Source organism: Panthera leo, chromosome B2 (genome assembly GCF_018350215.1).
Source record: "Panthera leo isolate Ple1 chromosome B2, P.leo_Ple1_pat1.1, whole genome shotgun sequence".
NCBI lineage: Eukaryota > Metazoa > Chordata > Mammalia > Carnivora > Felidae > Panthera > Panthera leo.
In genome coordinates this window covers 122,551,601-122,573,916 of record NC_056683.1, presented here as the reverse complement: position 1 = coordinate 122,573,916, position 22,316 = coordinate 122,551,601, and the positions used below count along the sequence as shown (strand labels likewise).

General features: G+C 41.4%; 1 protein-coding gene across 2 annotated transcripts in view; it reads left to right on the top strand.

Moving 5' to 3' along the window:
* The first annotated feature begins 260 nt into the window (after positions 1-260).
* Positions 261-22,316, top strand: part of MAP7 (microtubule associated protein 7) — a 177,219-nt gene continuing 155,163 nt past the window's right edge. For both annotated transcript variants that reach the window (XM_042939923.1, XM_042939922.1), the window contains exon 1: positions 261-392. In XM_042939923.1, coding sequence (XP_042795857.1) covers positions 326-392 — 67 coding nt within the window. In that variant the 5' untranslated portion in view covers positions 261-325. The remainder of the gene's footprint in view (positions 393-22,316) is intronic.

The following is a 22,316-nucleotide window of genomic DNA, read 5'->3' as shown; positions in this document are numbered from 1 at the left end:
AGCCGGCAGCGGTCTCAGCGGCAGGCAGAAGCTCCGGGCCAGGTGCCTGGCTCCGGCCGGCCGCCGCTCTCTCTGCGGACACCCAGTAGTGCCAGTCGGAGCGGCTGCCCCGCCGCACCTGTCCGCGAGGGGGCGCGCCCGCGCGCCTGACCCAAGCCGCTCGCCGCGCGCCGGCTCCCGGTCCCTCCTCCCTCCGCTCTCCACCCTCCGCCCTCCCCAGACGGCGCTCACCTGTCTGGGCCGCGGGCCCCGGAGGCGGGGGGCCGGCGGGAGCGAGGCCGAGGAAGAGGGCGGAGCGGCTCTCCTGGCGCGTCATCGGAGCACCATGGCGGAGCTAGGAGCTGGCGGCGACAGCCACAGGGGCGGCGACGGCGCTGTGCGGAGCGAAACAGGTGACTGCACGGCGGGGGCAGGCGGGGGTCCCGCGGGCGGGGGGCGGCCGGCGGGACGGGTGGGCGCGCGCCGGGCGCCGGCGGTCTCCTCCCCCTCCCGGCCGCGGCCCGGAACGGCCGGTCCAGCGCGCCGCGCACCCGGGCTCGGAGCGCGTCTGCCCTCCGCCCTCCGCCGCGCGTCGGCCGCCCGGGCCCGCGGTGCCCGAGCGCGGCCGGCCCCAGTTCCGGTCGCCCCTCTCACGCTCCACCTCGACTTTCCCACAACAGGTGGAAACTCGCCAGCGAGCGCGGGCGGGAGGAGGAACTGGGAAAACGCTGGCCGCTCCCCTCCCACCTGCCGACTCGGCTCTCATTCAGTTGAATGGGGAAATCGTATCTCCCAAACCAAACAGCCAGCCGGAAAATCCTCTGCCAGGTGCGACCGACAGGATTATCCGTTTCTGGCACCCCTCCCGCCTTCCCTGGTCGCACCGGCTGTCGGAGTCGCAGGCGCCGGTGGCGCAGCCGAGCGCCGGCGCGAGGGTCCCGCGGCGGCGAGCGGCGGCCGCCCCCGCCCCAGGGTCCGCAGTGGCGACCCGCTCCCGGGCAGACTGAGGTCGCGGGGTGGGGAGGGCCAGGGCTGGCTGCTGGAAGGTGGGGCCTGCGTGTGCGGGATAGTCGGACTCGTACCTTTGTTGACATGAAAGCGCCCCCAGAGTTCATGTTTTTATGCGGTCCATGCACGAACCCAAGGTAGAAGGAACGTCGGCTCAGGTGGTCACATCGACCCCCGCCCCCGACGTCCACATTAACGCTCGGGGACAGGTGCTCACATCTCCAAGACAAGCCGAAAGTTTCTTCCCCCAGCCCCATCTTGTATGAAGACGACGTTTCCACTCTTAATAGCTTTTTCTTAAGAAACTGACTTGCAGATTCTCGCCTCTCCCCTAGTCTCTTCTAGGTCGGGAAACCGTTCTAGTACCTTCTACTTGGGATGGAGGCGATGAGGCAGTTTCTTATTTTAAAAAGAATTCACATTGCAGGCTTCCTAATTGCAGTGCGTTTTCCATACACACATAATCGGAAACGATCGTTTCCCTAAATGTGAGACCCTCCTGTCCCTCCAAAAAGACCTTTTTTTAAAAAAGAAAAGACCTTTTGATTTACATGATACGCTTATTTTAATATGAGAGTTCCAGAAAACCTGTACCAATCTTTGGAAGTGTATCTGCACTGCTAGGAGGAGTTTGGGCACCTAAAGTCTAATGACTTAATCCTTTCAGCCAAATACCTGAGGTTAAGTCTGACAAGGTGTCTTGAACTTGTTTACTTTGAAGTCATGCTACTTCCTGTAGGGTGGTTTATTTTGTCTTAATGTGTTTGAAAGATTGGGCGATCATTATTTTGATTTGGGCCGAGGAAGGGGTGGCTAAGAGATGTCTTTGTAATTGTTTTATCAGACTTGATGGGCTGCATGCTCTGGGTTGGGCCCCTCCCCAACTGAGGGCAGCGGAAGGGCAGCGTTCTCATTACAGTATAAATGGTTTGGTGCCTAATACCCACAAAGTAACTGCTTTTGGAAAAAAAAAAAAAAAAAGTTCCAGAAAGTTCACGCAAGCCAGTTTATAGTCAGACAAACGTAAACAAAAGAACCGTTTTCTAGAATCTGCACATGATCAACTTTTTCGGATATGAGTGAACTGCAAACTAGTGTTTCATTACCTGAGCAGGTTAACTAGTGAACTGGTCGTGTTTCTAACAATTAATATACAACTCATGTGACTATCAGTGAAAGATTTTCTTTTACGAAGGGGGAATTTAATTGGCTGCCATCTCCTTCATAGAAAAAAAAATTCTTCCACACCTTTGCCTAGAAACGCCAGTTTCTGAGGGACACATTTTATATATGGTCTTTTGAGTAATTTTACTTATGATTTAAGTACAACTTATTTCTGGCTCACATCTTTTTCCTATTTTTCTAGCCCTAAATTAATGCTTTTGGTGTTCAGAAGTGTCTATGTGAGCAGATGCCAAAGATAGAAGAAAGGTGAAAATACGTATTTTTTTAATCTAGGTAGCAATATTTTGAGTGAACAAGTAAGGAGTGCTTGAATTTTAACAATTTAAGAAGTTTTCCATACATTTAAAACATGTTACCTACGTCAGCATATAGGACTCCAATGTAGTGTTTTATTTTTATGAACGTATTTCACATCGTACACATCTAAATGCTGCAAGTCATTTTTTTTTTTTTTTTTTTTTTTTTTTTTTTAACAATCACAGGTTTGCAGAGAGGTGGGTGTTTGGGGAGGAGGTGGGAACTTCTATCTTTCATCACTTATCAAGAGGTGAAAATTGCTACTTGAAGTGGGAAGTTTGTTGAGGGGTTCATTTTATGTATTCATTCATTCATTGAGATTGGGTTATTATGAGGTAAAGTACATGCTTAAATGTCTTAGTTTTTATAGACCTGTGCAAAAAATTTGGTGTAATTTTAAGACAGGTTTTTGGTTTTTTTTTTTTTTGAGTACGGTTGACACGCAATGTTACATTACTTTCAGTTGTACAACAGTGATTCAACATCTCTATACATTATGCTGTTATACTCATCAGTGTAGCTGCTATCTGTCACTGTGCAACACTATTACAATATCATTGCTTATATTTCCTATGCTGTGTCTTTTATTCCTGTGATTTATTCATTCCGTAACTGGAAGCCTATATGTCCCATTCCCCTTCACCCATTTTGCCTACACCCCGTTCCCCTGTGGCAACAATCAGTTCTCTGTATTTATAGGTCTGAGTCTACTTTTTGTTTGTTTATGCATGTGTTTTGCTTTTTAGATTCCACACATGAGCGAAATTATACGGTACTTGTCTTCCTCAGTCTGACTCATCTCACTTAGCATGATACCCACTAAGTCCTAGGACAATTTAGACTAGAGTTTCAGGTGGTTAGAAAAATGAGACCTGTAATATTCATAAGTATGTAGATATATATGTGTGTATCAAAGATGGGTTGAAAATTGGTGGTATAGCACCTATAAAATGAAACATTTAAGGATATCGAAAGGTACTATAGTAATCCCACATTTAAAAACCATATTTCTCTCAGCATATATTTATCTTCTACTTTAAAAGTAGTCAAGTCACATTTCTTGTGGTAAAAGTTTTCATTTCTCTTTAGGATGAACAGTTCTTTCACCATATTTTTCAATATTCAAAATTTTGAATATTTTTCAGTTCTCAAGAACTGAAAAAATAATGGACTTGGAAGCAAGTTTTGGATTTCACCACTAGAGGACATCAAGTCCTTCTTCAGGCCGTTATTTTGAGTAGTCACATAGATGGATACTCACAAAACTGCCTCTGTCCGAGCTTTCTGTGTTCAGTGTTTTTATGCTCATGCTTGAGAGCTGTGGAAAGTGAGTGTGCACAACTCCTTTCCCAACTCGATAGCTTCTTTTTTATAAGCCTACTGAATTAAGATCTAATTTGAAGCAGCATGTGACTAATTCATGAGTAAACACTTTCATGTACAGGAAATAAGTTAATACCTGTAATCTGTAAGTTCTGTTGATACTCTTTTGGGGGAAATGAATTAGAACCTAGAATTAGGCTTTTCTCTCCTCAGCAGGCTATCTGGTGAGAGAATACGGGCTTTATTTGTGATGTTGGTCACCACCTTCACTGCATTAAAGTGATCTTTATGGTTTCACTTGTCTCAAAGGGTCTACAAATATCTGCAAATTAGCATTGTAAGTTAGGGACCCAGACTACCAATTTGGTATTTTATTTCAAAACGGTCTGAAATTCAAGTCCTAAAGTTCACGATGCTTCATTCAAGTGGCTAGATAACTTTTTTCCCCATTGTATTGTGACTAGCTCTTACTTTATATCTTGTTAAAGAGGAAAGTGTTAGACCAAGCAGCTGTGCTCAGCAACATGGATTTTTTATATCAATATTTAGGCATGAGTGTGAAATACTAACATACATTGTCATGTTCGCTAAAAAAATTTTTTTTCTAACACCTTTGCTTTCCGGTGCACAAAAAATAATCATTTGAAAGGGAAAATTTTTTAAAATTCAAGTCTCATATTGATTTAAAAATTGAAAATATTGAGGCTTAGAATAAATTGACCAAGAAATATGTACCTTGCATGTATTAAGCATTATTGTGGCTAGAAGGTTGACAAAGACATGCTCCTTCTTAGCAAGGGAAACAACTCATAAATAATTGCAGGTCATGAGGACTTCAGTGAAGGAAGAACTGCTTCTGGCTGTGGTCATTAGGGAGGACATAAACACTGAAAAAAATGGGTAAATGATACATAAAGTTGGATGGGAAGGAAGAGAGGAAAAGCTACAAATACGGAAAAGAGCAAAATTTTGGTCATACTGACTCGTGTGAGCCTCAAGATGAAAGAATCCTAGAAGATCAGTTAGGAATGATGATCCATGGAGGCCAGATTGTGGAGTGGTTAAAGGTCAAGCTAAGAGGCTGGTATGTGATTCTGTGGACAGTGGTGAACCGTTGATGATTCTTGAGAATAACAGATCTTGATTAAAACATGCTTAATTAGTAATTCTGTACTCATGAATTTGCAAGCTTGATTGCAGGGTCCAACAGAAGGGCTCAGATGTGCCTTTAACGAATGCATAGTCCGTCCATCGTTGAAAGTCATTCTCTTCAGTTGACTTTCTCTGCCTTGAGAATGGTAACACGGGGTGGTGAGAGCATATGGGGAACGTCCATGGAGCCAGACAGATCAGCCAAACCTTTGAAGATCAGCGAAATCTGGATGTCTACCCAACTGTTTCCCGTCTCGAAGTAGGCATGTAGACTAGAGGATGGATTTAATAAGAAAGAGTTCAGCGACATACAGACCAACTCAGAGGTTCCTACAGAAATGGAGGCAAGCTGTTGGAAATGGGAAGGGAACAATTAATTCAAGATTCTACTGAGGCATGTGTGTAAGGATGCAGGTAAAAGGTGGCATTTAAGATTATACTCCAGATTTGAGTGTGGCCCATTGGCTTAAGGGTGGCATGAAAGTATCCATGAGGAGGACCTGGTTTTGGTGGGAGAAACAGAACAATTTCTATAAGACATGTAAGAGACACAGAGACACGTAGGTAGAAATGTCTAATGGGCACAGGCAGTATGGAGATGAGGGACAAAATAGACCCCAGAACTCTGGGATTCATTCCATAAGGGGATAATGACTGAAGCCGGGAGAATAAGGAGAGCCTGGAAAGAGAAACTGAAAAGGGGTGGGAGGATATTCAAAGTGTAGCAGGGGAAAGAGCCAATAAAGAAGATGGGCAGAGAAGCTAAAAAGATAGGAAGGGCATAAATGAGCAAAGCAGGGGTGCCTGGGTGGCTCGTCGGTTGAGCATCCAACTTCAGCTCGGGTCATGATCTCACAGTTCATGAGTTCGAGCCCCACATTGGGCTCTCTGCTGATAGCTCGGAGCCTGGAGCCTGGTTCAGATTCTGTGTCTCCCTCTCTCTCTGCCCCTCCCCTGCTCATGCTCTCTCTCAAAAATAAACATAATTTTTTTTTAAATGAGCAAAGCACACCTGCCAAGGGCGAAGGTCAAGAGGTCAGGGAGTCAAAGAATGAAAGAAAAGCCATCGCTGTGGTTACCGGGTAGTCACTGACCCCCTAGGAGAGGAATTTCACTTGTTGGTGCAAGAGTGGGGGATGAACCAGATTCTAAGTGATTAATAGATGCGCAGATGGAACTGATTTTGGAGACTCGCCATCAAATTTGATGGTGAAAGGAAAAAAATGACAAATCCTTGAAAAGGCAGAGGGCTTTTTCTCTCTTTTTAAAAATTACTTTTGCATACAGAAAATTTACTGATATTTCAGGTGTACAATTCATTGAGTTTTGCCAAATATATACACATGTAACCACCATTGTAATCCTGGTCTAGAAGAGTTCTCTCATCCCAGAGAATTCCCTCATGTTGCCCATTCAAGTCAGGCTCTCCTCCTACCCTCAACCCCTGGCAGCCGCTGATCTGTTCACCACGTGTCTAGTTTTGCCTTTTCCATAAGAGTGGAATCACACACCATGTAACCTTTTGAGTCTGAATTTTTTCACTTAGCATAATGCATTTGAGATTGTTGTATGTATCAATAGTTCGTTATTGATGAGTAGCTGGCTGTTGTAAGGAAGTACCATGGGTTGTTAATCTACCCACCCATTGAGGAGCACTGAGATATTTCCCGGTTTGGGCGATTATAAATTATGCCGCTGTAAATGTTTACACCTAGGCTTTTCGGACTTAGGGAGAGACCTCAGAGTGGGTTTGTCGGCCCATATGAGAGTGTATGTTTATAAGAACCTGCCAAACCGTTTTCCAGAGTGGCCCTGTGGTTTTGCCTTCCTACAGGCAGTGTCTCAGTTGGAACTGCTCAGCATCCTTACCGGCACTTGATATTAAGTTTTGTTTTTAATTTTCAGCCTTTGCACCAAGTTCTTTGAGTAAAGCAGTATAATTGCCTTAAAGTGAAATAGTGCCCTTCTGGATGCTAAATGATGCTCGCTGGAATTAGAACCCCTGTGGAGATAGTGTTGCCCCCAGAGCCCATGTGTAATGCGGAGTTTTTATTTGGCTTTAATATTACCGTCTTCTTTATTCTTCCATGGTAACGATTTTCTGTGGAGTCTGCATTCTGGAGTTGATTATCAACAGCGGTGCCATTACACATCAGGTCCCATGCCAGTCCAAGTTCTCTGTCCCCCTTCGTGTCCCTCTTCCAATCCTTTGAGAAATGGCTTTCCGAAATTCGGAAGGAATGCTGTTTCAGTTACAAAGCTGGGAATATTGGTCTTATATCTCGTTTTATGGTCTTGGTTATTCCTTGTTGGCAGAATTTATATTGTCAAACTGACTACTTACATATCAGCTCTCAGTTACCGAAATGTACTTACAGTGTTTTGTAAAGATCTTGATAATCTGTCATTGGATGTTTTTTTTTTTTAGTTTTTTTTTTGGTAACGTTTATTCATTTTTGAGAGACAGAGAAAGACAGAGCATGAATAGGGGAGGAGCAGAGGGAGGGAGAGAGACACAGAATCCGAAGCAGGCTCCAGGCTCTGAGCTATCAGCATAGAGCCTGATGCGAGGCTTGAACTCATGAGCTGTGAGATCATGACCTGAGCTGAAGTCGGACACCCGACCAACTGAACCACCCAGGCGCCCCTCTGTCATTGGACAGTTAATCACTGAGCATGATCTAAGGTTCTATATGCTAAACACGTATGCTATTATGCTTATTCTTTATAGAAAATCCAGCTCTAAAGTTTGTCTAGCTGTTTAGCAGCTCAGTGTCTTTTGCCTTTTTTTTTTTTTTTAATACAGTATAGTTAAGATACTGGATTAGTATCTAGTTATATTAGTTTCGGGTGTACAGTATTCTGTAGTTCTGTACATTACTCAGTGCTCATCAAGATAAGTGTACTTTTTTAATCCCCATCACCTATTTCACCCATCTCCCCACTCCCATCACCCCCCCCAACTACCAGTTGTCTATAGTTAAGTCTGTTTTTTGGTTTGTCTTTTCTTGTTTTTCTTTGTTCGTTTGTTCCTTAAATTCCGCATATGAGTGAGATGCTATGACCTTTGTCTTTCTCTGACTTATTTTGCTTAGCTTGCTTATAATACTCTCTAGATCCATCCCTGCTTGTTGGCCTTTTGCCTCTTTAATATCTGTTTTTGCAATGCTCTGAATTATAGTTTACAAATTTAAATGGCGTCAGGTGGTTTTTCTCTGTTCATTAAATACTGGTCTTCCTAGTATCTTGGAGAAATAGCCAGTTAAGAAAGAATCTATAAGATTTTCTTGGGTGTGACTTTCAATTTTGATTTGAAGACTAATATATTTTTGACAGCAAGAACTCACTGCATCTGGCAGTTCCTTGTCCTTGAAACTCCTACAGAAATAGTTGTGAAAGAATTGTGGGGAATGCCAAGGAGAACTGACACACCAGACCAAACATCGCAGATGGACGTAGGAATGCAAAACTGAGCGGAAAGGAAGCTGAGAGATGTATTTGGTATATCTGAGCTGGACTTTGCATGCATTGTTAGTAAAATTAGGTATATTTAAATTGTAGAGTATTGAGATTTGGTATCTGAAAATTTCTTCTGTTAATTTTTTTTTTTCTTAATGCTACGTAAGCTTTTTTGGAGTTGGCTTTCTGGTAAAAGGACCCATCCTTTACTATGGGATAACCTTCCACATATAAACCTTGTATCCCTGATACTATGGTGACAGTAGGAAATAGCTATATTCTAGAATAGGTTTAAATTCCAAGGTGAAACTCCAGAAAAGACCCTCTTCTTTCAGTGTCCCCACTTTCCAACACAAGGCCTGCTTGGGTGGCAGTAACTTGCATAATAACAGGCTGTAACAAAAACGCGTGGCAGCCTGTCAAGGTTTTAATCCAGGCTTTTGGTTCTCAGAAGCCCTGACCTAACACACCAAACAGGACCTAGTGCCCTGCCTCCTGCATTCCAGCTGGATTGTTTTCCTATTCAGGGTTGATGCTCTAAATTAGTATGATGGCCCCCTTATCTGCAGTGCTGGTCAGTTCATTTAAGTATAGGCCATTCTTGGGGCCTAAGGTTATATTACTGAAATGATTGAGCTCCTATGCTGCAGCATCATTGGTTCTCAATCTTGACAGTGAGTTAAAATCACCCAGGGACCTCTTAAATCTCACTCTGCCCCTGCTACACCTTAGGCAATTATCCGAGAACCTCTAGGGGTGGGAGCCAGGTGGCAGTACCTTCTAAAACTCCCCCAGTGATTCCAATGTGCATTCAAGGCTGAGGACTACTTTCGATCTATTTCCTACTTAAGTCTCTTAGATTTGACGATAGTAGATTTCATTTGGAGGTGTCAAGTGTACCTTGCTTATGGAAACCACCTGGAAATCATAACAGCTGTTACCCTCAAGCCAGTGAATTTATTTTGTTTATCTCTTATTTTGCTCCGGGAATTTTGTGAAGGAAATGTAGATGTGAATATGAGTAGGAGTACGCTTGAATAGTAAAATAATGTGCACACTCACGTATGTATTTATGCACTTTAATGTATGAATGTGTGCAGTTAGATGGAAAGTTAGGTAATGAACTTCTTTCTTTCCCTCCCCTCCTCCTCCCCACTTCTGCCACCTTCTTCCTCCTTTCCCTCAAAACAAGAAGGTCAACTTCAGGTAGATAAAGTTTTATGTAGCAAATTATATACTTTTCCCAGAGATTTTCCTAGTGAAAATCTGATCATCATCTCCTTGGCTCTGGAAACCACTCGTTTCTTCTGTCTGCCTGTAAATACTTAACACAAGAATGTCCTTCTCCTTGATGTTCTTGCCTTCCATCCTGTGGCACAACCTATGCTAATACCTTTTGGGCTAATCTTTCTTCACCTCTCTTCATTCTCCTCATCAGTTGTTACTTGACATGAGGCTGGGTCTGGTAACCTCTGCTCTTTTCACGTTGTACTTTTTCTTAACAATGTTACCCATACTTACTTTTTTTTTTTTTTAAGTTTTTATTTTATTTTTGAGAGAGAGAGTATGAGCAGGGGAAGGACAGAAAGGGAGGCACAGAATCAGAAGCAGGCTTCAGGCTCTGAGATGTCAGCACAGAGCCCGATGCGGGGCTTGAACTCACGAACCGCGAGATCATGACCCGAGCTGAAGTTCAACCCTTTTCCGACTGAGCCACCCAGGCACCCCCACACTTACGGTTTCGAACATCACATCAAATTATGATCTCTGGTTCTACTTGTCAGAACCTCCAGAGGCACGTCTGAGCACGATTTACGTGTGTGTCTCAGGTTTTATGGTGCCATCAGTTGTGATTTAAAGCTTTTTCAGTGAGGGCTTACCTTTGACAGAACTGATTTTCTTTCTTTCTTTTTTTTTTCCCCTCCCCCTTGCAATTGGTGTCTGCATAGCTATAAAAACCGGGGCCACAATGAAAAGGGCAGTGGGGGATACTGAGTAAGACTGATCTCTAAGGAAAAGAGTGTCTTTGATTTCCCCTTTGCCCCTTCAAGATTATACTGAAGCTGAGTGTGTGTGAAGTCATTTGATCTTGTGCCCAAAGCTGACTACCTAGTGTAGTGATAATGTTAAGCTATGACTTTGTGCTAGGACTCAGGCCTGCTGTCTGAGTTCCATTCTCAGCTCTGTGGCTACTTGAGGGATTTAGAGCAAGTCATTTGGCCATGCTCTTCCTCGATTTCTTCTTTTTTAAAACCGGGATACTGGTAATGCCTTCATAGGGCTATGAGGAGGATTAAATGAGTTGGTACATGTAAAGTACTTATAACAGTGCCTGACACAGCATGTAGTGTTGTTGTAATTATTGTGGTCACGGTTGTTAAGGATTGGTATTGCATCACCGTGAAAATATGGACTTACCCTGGCTTGCTAAATTTTTCCCTTAAGCAAATTTTTGCTTACAATTATAAAGTCTCAATGAGAGAATCCGAATGTAATGCTGACTCAGACCTAATTGCAGCCGTGTGATCACATTGCCATCAGATATAGTAAGCATCATCCAGGCACATTGGATGGTGCTTTTCACCTGTCAAAGTGTTGCACAAAAAATGTTGCAGTAGAAGGTCGCCTCACATAACCTTGTGACTTGCTAAGATTAAGTTGTGATTGAGTTAAAACCCATGCCAGCCTCTCTTGACTTTTTTTCATTTCTGTGGTATTCAAAAGTGTTTCTTATTACTGCATCATAGTTCTAAATTTTAAGTTCTTTCCTAAAGTACTTGCCACAGAACTATTGCATTTTAAATCATAAAGATGGACGTGTTCACGACGATGGACTTCCCGGACTTATTTTGACTTGAAACAAATCACTATCACTTCGTTAACTGTTTCTCTACAAAGGAAAATCTAGGAAGCATATACAACTAGCCTTCCGTAAGGCTTTCATGAGAAGTACATAGTTTGGGTTTCTTCAAACAAAGTACTTACGCAGGGGATGGGTGAGATAGGTTAAGAGGATTAAGAGGCCCGAACCTCCAGTTACAAAGTCATGGAGATGAAAAGTACAGCATAGGGAATGTAGTGAATAAGAACTTGTATGTACGGTAACTACAGTTGTCCCGGTGAGCGTTCCATGATGTATATAGATCACATTACTATGTCGTATACCTGAAACTAATGTAAAATTGTATTCCAACTATGCTTTAATTAACATCTTTTTAAAAATTCAAAAAGTACGCATGTTGAAATAGAAAAAGGATCAGTAAGCTATTTTTGTTTTTGTTTTTGTTTTTTGTTTTTTCATTTTTGAGAGCAAGAGAGAACATGCCCACGGGACAGAGAGAGAGGGAGAAAGAATCTTAAGTAGGCTCCACACTCAGCTCTGAGCCTGATGCAGGGCTCAAGCTCATGACCCTGAGATCATGACCTGAGCTGAAATCAAGATTCAGACACTTAACCAACTGAGCCATCCAAGCTCCCCTAAACCGTTTTTTTTTAAATTAAGTTTCTTATGTATTAAATTTTAGAAAAGACTTCAAGTTGCAGAGGCTTATTTCCAGTGCCTATACAGGATGTTGGGACCAGGGTATATGAGACAGACCTTTCTCCCTAAGAAAATATCTTGTTCAACTTGTAATTTCAATTTTTATATTTTTAAAAATTTAACTTAATAAATCTTTAAATGTCACTTCCTCAGATGAATCTGGGTTTAGATGTTCTGAGTAATGCCTTTAAATTTTATATATGATACATAGACACTGTGGTAATTGATTAAACCAACATACTTTAAACCACTCTTAAAATATTAAGGTTTATTTATATTTAATATTTATATAAGTATATAATATATATAATATAAATGTAATATATAATATAATATATAATATATATATTATATATAAATACATATTTATATATATTATATATAATACTTACAAGTATATATTTGTATTATATGTAAGTATATAATATTTATATTATATATACGTATATAATATTTATATCATATATAATATTTATATCATATATAATATTTACATTTCATATATATCTGTATCATATAATATCTATATCATATAATATTTATATTATATATTTATATATTATATTTATATTATATATAATATTTATATCATATATGGTATTTATATCATATATAATATATATCATATAATATATCATATATAATATTTATATATAAATATATACCATTTATATCATTTTTCAGTAAAAATATTTTTATAAGTACTCAGTATTTGAATGTTTATTTTTGGGGGAGAGAGAAAGAGAGCGAGTACACTCACAGGTGGGGAAGCAGCAGTGAGAGGGAGACATAGAGTCCGAAGCAGACCCCAGGCTTTGAGCTGTCAGCATAGAGCCCGACGTGGGGCTGGAGCCCATGTACCGTGAGATCATGACCTGAGCCGAAGTCAGATGCTTAACCAACTGAGCCACCCAGGTGCCCCAGTGAAAATAAAATTATTAAAAATAAGAAATACACATCACTAAAATATACCCAGAACTTTCTTTTGCAACAGTGACTTCCTACCTCCTATCATCCCTGTGAGGATGTTCTTGTTGTGTATGTAAAAAGGTATATCCAGGGGTGCCTGGGTGGCTCAGTCAGTTAAGCGTCTGACTTCAGCTCAGGTCATGATCTCACGGTTCCTGAGTTCAAGCCCCTCGTTGTGCTCTGGGCTGACAGCTCAGAGCCTGGAGCCTGCTTGGGATTCTGTGTCTCCCTCTCTCTCTGCCCCTTCCCCACTTCTGTCTCTCAAAAATAAATAAAAACATTAAAATAAATTTTTTAGAAAAAAGGTACATGCATATGCTTTTATTTTTTTTTTATTTAAAAAAAAAAAATTTTTTTTTTAACGTTTATTTACTTTTGAGACAGAGAGAGACAGAGGATGAATGGGGGAGGGTCAGAGAGAGAGAGGGAGACACAGAATCCGAAACAGGCTCCAGGCTCTGAGCTGTCAGCACAGAGCCCAACGCGGGGCTCGAACTCACGAGCCGTGAGATCATGACCTGAGCCGAAGTCGGACGCTTAACCGACTGAGCCACCCAGGCGCCCCCATGCATATGCTTTTAAAGTGGCATTGCATAAGTCGCAGGTAGAGTATCAGGAACTAAAATGCAAGTAGAAGAAATGGCTCCACAGTAAAAAGCCTTAAAATAGAGAAATGGGGGATGGAGCTATCTTTAGTCTGGAAGACCTATGAGAGGGCAAATGCCTTTGAGTAGAAAACCTTCATAATCTTATAACCCAGTGAACCTCACAGGGAAGAACACTTCCTTGACATCTTAGATTCAAGCCGTGGTGGTCCAGCTGTACCTAAAGTATACTCACGATAGAGTGTAAGTCTTCAAGGAGATTTTGGAAGAGACGAGTACAGAATATCACATGGAAGAAGATTTTGCTAAATCCGGTGACTGGGAGCCCAGACAGTGGTGAGCCATTCTGGACCAGCTGGGAAATGCACAAAGATGCCTTTTTTGTTTTACAGTGCATAAGTTATCTATTAGAGGTGTACATATTTGGAAACCTGTTCATGGAACAACTTGCAGTATTGCAATTATTTCTAAAACAAACAGCTTTTGGTTCTATAAACTCCCTACTTTTGTTTGTAAACAGCAAGAACCAGGTCTTTTTCTAGTGAGTTGGATAAAGGCTGGCTCTGGGCTATGAAGGGACATGGGTATTTCTTGTATTAAGGGTTTCAGGGCTGATCTCTTCCTCCATGCCAGTCTGCAAACAGGAACCAGGTAATAAAATCTCAACCGAAAAATTGAGAGAGTAGAGAGAATTTTATTATGATTGTGACTGTTTCTCTACAACTTTGTCTCTGGAACAACTTTTTTTTTTTTTTTTTTTTTTTTTTTTTTTTTTTAATACATCGTTGATTTTAGTGCCTTTAGCAATGGAAGTGTGGCCACTTTGCCTGATGATAAAAGGCACAATGGTCCATTTGTGGTGTTTTAGGAAGTTTGCCAAGAGGTTCCTTTTGTCATTATAGTCCTCTCTCAGTTGTCTATCTAAACTTCACAGGAGTTTTAAGGCAAGGGCTTAGAATAGAGATTCGAAAGGTAAAGGGGTTTTGGAATTGAGGTCTGAGATGTTGTTTCTTTCTGTGTAGTGCCCACTAAAATCTCAGTGGCCCGAGGTCACATAAGACCAAAAGGGGATGGCATTTCTCAAAAAATGTACTGGATTGCTAGTAGTATCTATTTCTCGGAAATTAATGCTTCCTATCTTTTTTTAAAGCAATTACTGATGCATTAGGAATCTTTTTGTTTAGGAGTTACAAATTTGGAAAGCTTCTGGGCTTGCCATTTAATCGTAAGTATACTCATTTCTTATCTGTATAATTTAGCTGAAGGCTCTCAGTGTTCTGGTTGGTTGCTGACAATTACACTGGATATGCTCATCTTTTCAGTGTGGACCTTAGCTGAATGTAAATGACCAAACCTCAAAGTTCCCCACCATGATTTTCTGTTGATTGATTTCAGAACTGTGCTGAAGAATTGTATATAATTTTCTCTTTTGTCAGAGTTGGTTCTATTTAACCAGTAAGTGTAAATAAAGTTTAGTACCTTAAACCTTCGTGTACACTTTATCTTCTCATGAGAAACATGTATTATCAACACCATCCCCATCCACATATTTATATATATTTTCTTCTAATTGAGACAGTGAGGTTACTTCATGACAATAGGGAAGGATTTTTTTTTAAATCTACATATCTGTACTTTCCAAACCACTTAATGTTGAGGCAAGCAGTTGTTATAATGGTAAAAACGATTTGTTTGATAATGCTTTGAAGCTGACCTGTATTGGATTCTCAAAGAGCGATCATTAGCGAAAGGTAAGAGGATTTCATAGGTCTGCTGACCCCAATAGTATGAGTATTATCTTAACAGAGCATTGCAATACTGGAAAATGACTTGAGTAAATAATGTCCAGCCTATTCAGTGAAAATTTGACTTTTGAGTGGCATGCTTTCATTTATAGCATGTTGATTTCAGTGTGGGAATGGAGTGTCTTAATCTCTGTGGGGTCACTGACCATGATGGTCAATTTTAACTGTCAATTTAGCTAGGCTACAGTGTCCAGTTATTGGTCAAACACCAGTCTGAATATTGCTGTGAACGTAGTTTGTACATATAATTAACATTTGCAGTCAGTTGACTTTAAGATTACCCTTGATAATATAGCAGGCCCAATCCAATCCATTGAAGGCCTTTGGGGCAAAAACTGAGGTTTCCCAGAGAAGGACTTCTGCCTTAAGGCTATAACATGGAAAGCCTGCCTGAGTTTCCAGCCTGCTGGCCTGCCTTACAAATTTTGGACTTGCCAGCCTCTATAATCGCAGGCTGCCATTATTTCTTAAAATAAGTATTTAAAAAAAAAAAAAAAAAGTCTATATTTTCTTCAGAGAAGTAGTAGTATTTAGTATCAGTAGTGGTCCAGTAGTATTTTTGATTCTGTTTCTCTGGAAAACGCTGACTGGACACATGGACCCTCAGAAAGAAAATCAGAGTTTTCCCCCAGAATTATGTAAAACATTTAAATTACTTCTTAAGAGAAACTTTTAAATTAACTCTTAAGGTAAAAACAGGATATTAAACCTCTTAAAAAATCTTAATTGACGTCAGTTTTAATTTAGGGCATTTTAGCAGAAAGAATTAGAAAGAGTAGCAAAGCCACAAAAGATGGGATTGGGGGAAAGTCTCAGTAAGGGCTGAAATGAATGTTGAACACTTTGCTCTTGATTGGTCCAATTCTTCACTGGCCTAAAGACTTAGGGCTATCACTCCCCTTAAAATGCCCATAAAGTAATAAACTGAATTGGCCTATTATTCTTTAATAATGCTCTTCACTCACAAACCTTTAGATCTCCTCTCTCAAGTTACAGAGCCACACAGTGATCCATCCTCAGTGAATTGTATCATTGAGGGAAAACTCGTATATCTTCTTCATTTTTATTCCCATCTTCCCTAGAGTTTGTCACCCAGATTTCCATTAAATTGCTGATAGGCGACAGTGAGGGAAGTCTGCAGGCTGCAGGTGCAGAAATTATTAGTGTGGTCCTGTTGTAACCGGAAGACTGAGTGAAGCTTCCATTCTTTACATGTTTTAGCAGTAAGTCAAAAACCTCTGGGGGGCATCAGTGGAATGAGTAAAACAATACAACTGTAGAGCCACTGACAAAAAAAAAAACACAAAAAACGAAACCATGTGAAGTGTTAAGTAAGCACAGGCAGACTGTGACGGCAGGGGGAAGGGCTGTCTGAGTCTCAGGCTTTTTCTTTCCGCCAGCTTGTTTTCCCCTGAGCATATAACTCGAGTTTCCGTTTTCATCAGGTCTTGGAGCCAGTTGTGGGATCAGAAGAGACTCTTAGAGACCCAAAAATCCAACCTGGACCCAGTCTATTAATGCAGCACCCTCATCCCAGTCAGTGTTCCTGCATGACTGTCTTCAGTGATGGAAGGCACAATTTGTTACATTCTGTTGACTTCCAATCACCGATCCTAGTTCTGTCTTCCAGAACTACGCTAACACTAGACATCCTTCCACATGTTAAGCTTTAATTCAGTTATTTTATTTCTCCAGATCTTGGCTTATTTTCTCCAGAGAAATTGTACCTTTTTTTCCAATGATTCTCCTGTGTTATGGCCTAGAATCTTATAGTCCTAGGTTGCTCTCTTCTGAATGTGTTCTGATTTCTGATCTCACTGAAATATCTAATTCAGACAGTGTGGTCTGAGGACCAGAAAATAGAGAAGGTTCTTCCCCTTACTCAGCATGCTGGACATCTGCTGGTACCACCTGTGATACTGTTAGGACTTTTACTGCCTCATCGCACTGATCACGTGTAGTGAGCTTGCTGTCCAAGGGCCCTCCTTCTTTGCAGCTGCTGAAGCTTGGGTGGGGTTTTCATTCTGTACCTGTGCGGTTGGACTTAACAAAGGAGATGTTCATATTTATCGCTACTGAATCTTTTTAGCTATAGCCCATTATTTTGAGCTTTTGATGATTTTGGAACTAATTCTGGCTTTCTCTCTACTTTATCTACAGATATAAAGCCCTCATTCTCATCTAAGTCTTTAATATAAACACTAACCACCTTTCCTTCTCATTGTCCAGTTGTCCATGTTCTGGACGTTTCCAGGAACTCAGTATTCATGCCCATCCCCCTGAAATAAACCTTCCACGCTCTTTAACAAACAAACAAACGTGAGTGGGTTTTCATTTTCCTCTTTGCCTTCCATCCCCACAGTCACCATGTGAGACACCTTCTTTCATGTGGACAAAGTCCTTATGGAACTGGTTTTTCTTATATGTCATTCCTCCTCCCTTCTGACCTGTCCTCCACCAGACTGGCCAGTCTGGGTCACACATTGCATCAGTCAGCATCCCTGAATGGCTCCCCTTGCCTCTGCTTGGTGGACGAACATTATATGATCTGCCTACTGCCTCCACTCTGATGCCATCCCCCGGAACACCTCACCTTGCACCCTTGGTGTGTGTTTACCACTCCTAAAGCAAGACAGGGAACCACAGTTTCTCAGTTTTCTTCTCTTTCTAATGGTGTGGTTCAAAAAAATAAAAGTAAACCCATAACTGCTCATGGACCAGTGATGGGTTAGGTAACTTTCAGAAACACAGCCCTGGCTATCTGTCTGATTCTTCTGTTGAACCCAGCCATTGATTTCTTTTGCCTCATTTTGAATCTGTAAAATTGGATTTGTAACCTCATAAGGGTGTCACTATTAGAGGAGAGGACGTATGCACATATTAACTTTTGCCAAGAAATTGAGATGTTCATGCAATGTACATTAAGTATGATCAATGGGAATAATGAACCGGAGGCCCAAGGGCATTCTAGCCTGTGTTTACTGGGTTAAAGTTCAATGGGTATTTTGTAATATTCACAACTTAGCTAGTGATACCTAATGTTTAGGGAAGAGTTTTAAAGAAAGCTTGGTATCCACACCTTACATTCAGGTAAGTGAATCCTCAGGGTTTAAAATTTATTTCTGGTGGAGCAGACGTGCGAAAATGGGAGTCTGCTGGCACCACAAAGTGTTCACCACACGGTGAAGATTTATAGAAATGTTATAAAGGCACGGCAGGAACGTGGTACTTCTTGGTTTTTGGCACATGACTACTAGAGTAGTATTTACTGTTTCTCTTACTGCCTGTTAACAAAAGGTGATAAAATAAAGATCAAAGCAAACCTGCCTTTTTTATTTTCCTTTCAAAGGGTCAGTCTTGTCTTTGTGCAGTATTTCTTTGTCCAACAGCTAATTGTCTAATGCTGCAAGATGGCAGAATGTTAGGCCTTTATTGGCAAAGAAGCCATGAGGCAGTGTCCTCGTCCTAGGAAACTGTAAGGGAGCCCCCTAACTTCAAGAATGGGGATGGTAGAGAACCAGCTGGGACCTTTTATTCCAAGGGGTTATTTGAATTCACAGTCAACCTGTGCTGTCTTTGTATTTTCAAACTCTGCGAAGGTTTTCTTTCTTTTATTTTTTAAATATTGCATTAAAATGTGGATTTCTAAAACTACTAGAAGTAAGTTGCAACTTACCTTTCGGGGAGTATGCATTAAATATTTAAAAGATTACTGAAATCCAGTAGTTTTGAGGAATTAATCCTCTCCTCTTAATGTAAAAACGTTTCTGAAAAGGCCTTTTGGCCCTTGTGGGTCCCACTGGAAAGTAACTGGCTTATATGTATATAGAACTGTAATTTACCAGTGACTGGCCCTTCAATCCAGCAGTAGTAATTTTCTATTTTCAGCTACAGTCCTTGGATTAGTACAACTCAGGCTCTTTTCCATTTCAGTGATCTTTTTGTAAAGCTCAGTAGGCTTTTAGAAGGAAAAATCTAGGTATGCTTCTCACTGGTTAAGCAGATTTCTCTCTGCAAGAGGATATTTTTGGATTCATTCATGGACTGTGTGCTATTTTCCAATCTTATGGACATAAAATAAAAGCTGACAAAGGATAAATGTGAACAGAAACCTGAAGTGTGTGTGTGTACCCATGTGCCTACACGTGTTATTCTCCTGTCTCACATTGTGACAAGCAGGTCCCAATCATGAGATGAGTTCCCTACTGATCAGTTAGTTTGACTCTGTTTCGTGTTCCCCTACCTCATGTTTAGAGGTAGCCCAGAGGCGCCAGGCAGCCAGGGTAGAGGGACACACAGACATGAGTTCATTGTGTACTAAGGGAATAGGGGCTGGGGGTGGGAATTGGTGGGGACAGCAATCGCTCAAGGACCTATTGGCCTATTTCATTCATAGCGGATGAGTGGTATCATTTTCAATATGACTGCGAATATATTTTATGATTATACTGCAAACATTTTTCTCTAGTAAAGCCAGCTTAGTTGTAAAATCTACCGTCTCTCACTAGGCAATGTCTCATTTCTTCCTACTTTGTACAAAGTCTCCATTAATCCATCATTTGTTATTTTAACGATAGTTGCAAAACCTAATTGACTCTTGCAAGTCTACATACCCCAGTTCCCGTGGGGACTGAATTGAGGTTCTGTACCTGCAGGTAACATTCACGGACACATGTGCCGCATCAAATTGAAAACACCTATTAGTGCTGGGGAAGAGTTCAGGAATTCAGAGTAGGATTCCTTCTGCTTTCAGGTCTGGCCATCCCCCTTTCCACATCTGCCTTTGTTTTGGGTCTGAGTATAAAAGCCCCCATGCCCCTGTAGGGACTAAGCCCCGGTGTTCCCAAAATGAAATAAAGCTGAAAACCTATATCCTGGGTTTGAGCATTTAGGAAATTAATCTCAAATGTATTTACGTCTTAAATGTGTACTTCGTGGATAGGAAAAAAAAAATCCTTTATTATGATTATTTGATCTTGGGCTGTTTGCTTCCCTGTGACTGGTCACAGCTGTGACTGGGACACAGCTAGTTGATGTTGCAACCAGGATTTACAAGGCAGCAGGACAAAAGCATCTTAGCTTCGGAGCAGATGGCCCACAAATTAATCCTGGCTCAGTGACCGAACTAGCTGTGTGACTTTAACCTGAGCCTCAGTTTCCTGATCTGTCAGGCGATGACTCCTCTCTCAGTGCTGTTGTGACTAACAAAGATAAAACTTATCTGACAAAGCTGGAGATGTTCTGGATAATGGGATTCTTTGACCTGACCTCACCCTGCCTCATGGGTTGTAGGATGGCTGGTGACTTATGGCCTCCTTTGATTAGGCTTTCATTTCCCCAGTAGATAGTTTAGGCATAACTTTCAAAACAGCCATTTGGGTGACTTTCACATTTTGATACAGATCAAAATTCTCCATGAGACCCTAGAGCATGAAGAGTACCATCTCTGTCATTAGAGAGATATTCCATTGCTGTTAACAGAAGAGAGTTGTTGAGGGGGCGCCTGGGTGGCTCAGTCGGTTAAGCGTCCAACTTCAGCTCAGGTCACGATCTCGCGGTCCGCGAGTTCGAGCGCGGCATCGGGCTCTGGGTTGATGGCTCAGAGCCTGGAGCCTGTTTCGGATTCTGTGTCTCCCTCTCTCTCTGCCCCTCCCCCGTTCATGCTGTGTCTCTCTCTGTCTCAAAAATAAATAAACGTTAAAAAAAAAAAAAAGAGTTGTTGATTAGCTAGGTGTGGCAGAGGTGGGCTCAGTTAGAGTCCTCTGTGTCCCAGAAGGGCTGTTCTGTGATCTCTGTTCCACAGACCTCAGGGAGGGCTCCTTTGTGAAATCTTATCTGGACAAGTTAAGTGCTAGGAAGCTTTTGCTTTGCTGCTGTGTTTCTCCTGTAAAAGAGGAGAAAAAGCCATCCAGGCCATCCTTGAGAGTAAAGGAATATACATCTTCTGCAGAAGTCATTTGAATTTCAGCTTTCACTTTGCTTTTTTAAAAGCCACTCTTGGAAAGATGTTTCATTTTCTTCCTAAGATACTTCGTAAATGCGATCCTTTCATTTTTTTATTTGAAAGATGAAGGTTGGGGGGGGTGGTGCTTCTGGGTGGCTCAGTTTGGTTAGACATCAGCTCAGGTCGTGATCTCACTGTGTGAATTCCAGCCCCACATCAGGCCTGCTTGGGATTCTCTGTCTCCCTCTCCCTCTTTCTCTCCCCAACTTGCACACAGGCTCACTCTCTCTCAAAATAAATAAACTTTTTTTTTTAAGATGATAGATGAAGGAAAAGATCCCTTTTTCCTTAGCTTTACCACTTTCAGTAATACTTTTGTTAGATCCATGGAGAGGATCAGAAGCTGTTAGCCGTATCTGGGTAAGAAACATTTCTGAATGAAATTTGTCGTTTGCTTGAGACATAGCTTTTCACTTCTTCTGCCAAAAGGTAGTTTCAGCTGTGTGTGTGTGTGTGTGTGTGTGTGTGTGTGTGTGTTGCTTTTGTAAGTACTAACCTGATTCTCTGGAAGTAGAAGAAACAAACTAGATTTGAAAAGATTTTCATAAATATGTATAATACTGGACTATGCTCACTGATCTTTTGATTAAAGAAATAAATAGGAAATAACAAATCATCTTTAATTCAAAAATAGAATTTCCAAATAGAATTAATGGCAGTAGGTTGTATCTCCTGTTTATTTCTTAAACAACAAGATCTTGCATGTTTGAAGCATGGATCCTCCCTTTCCTTCCTTCTCCACATCTTGCCATCTCTGTAAGAAGCTAGCAAGAGGGATCTAAGATCCTAAACGATGCAGGCCGAATTTTCGTCATAAGGAGAAGCACGTTTTCACCACAGACTTGTTGGTGGGTAACATTTGACCTGGTCAAGGAACTTCACCTCCTGCGCCTTGGTTTTCCTTGCATGTAAAATGTTGATTTAGGTGGTTTCTCAGACCTATGCAGTTCTTCAACCCCATTCTCTTTTATTCCAGGTACTCACCAAAG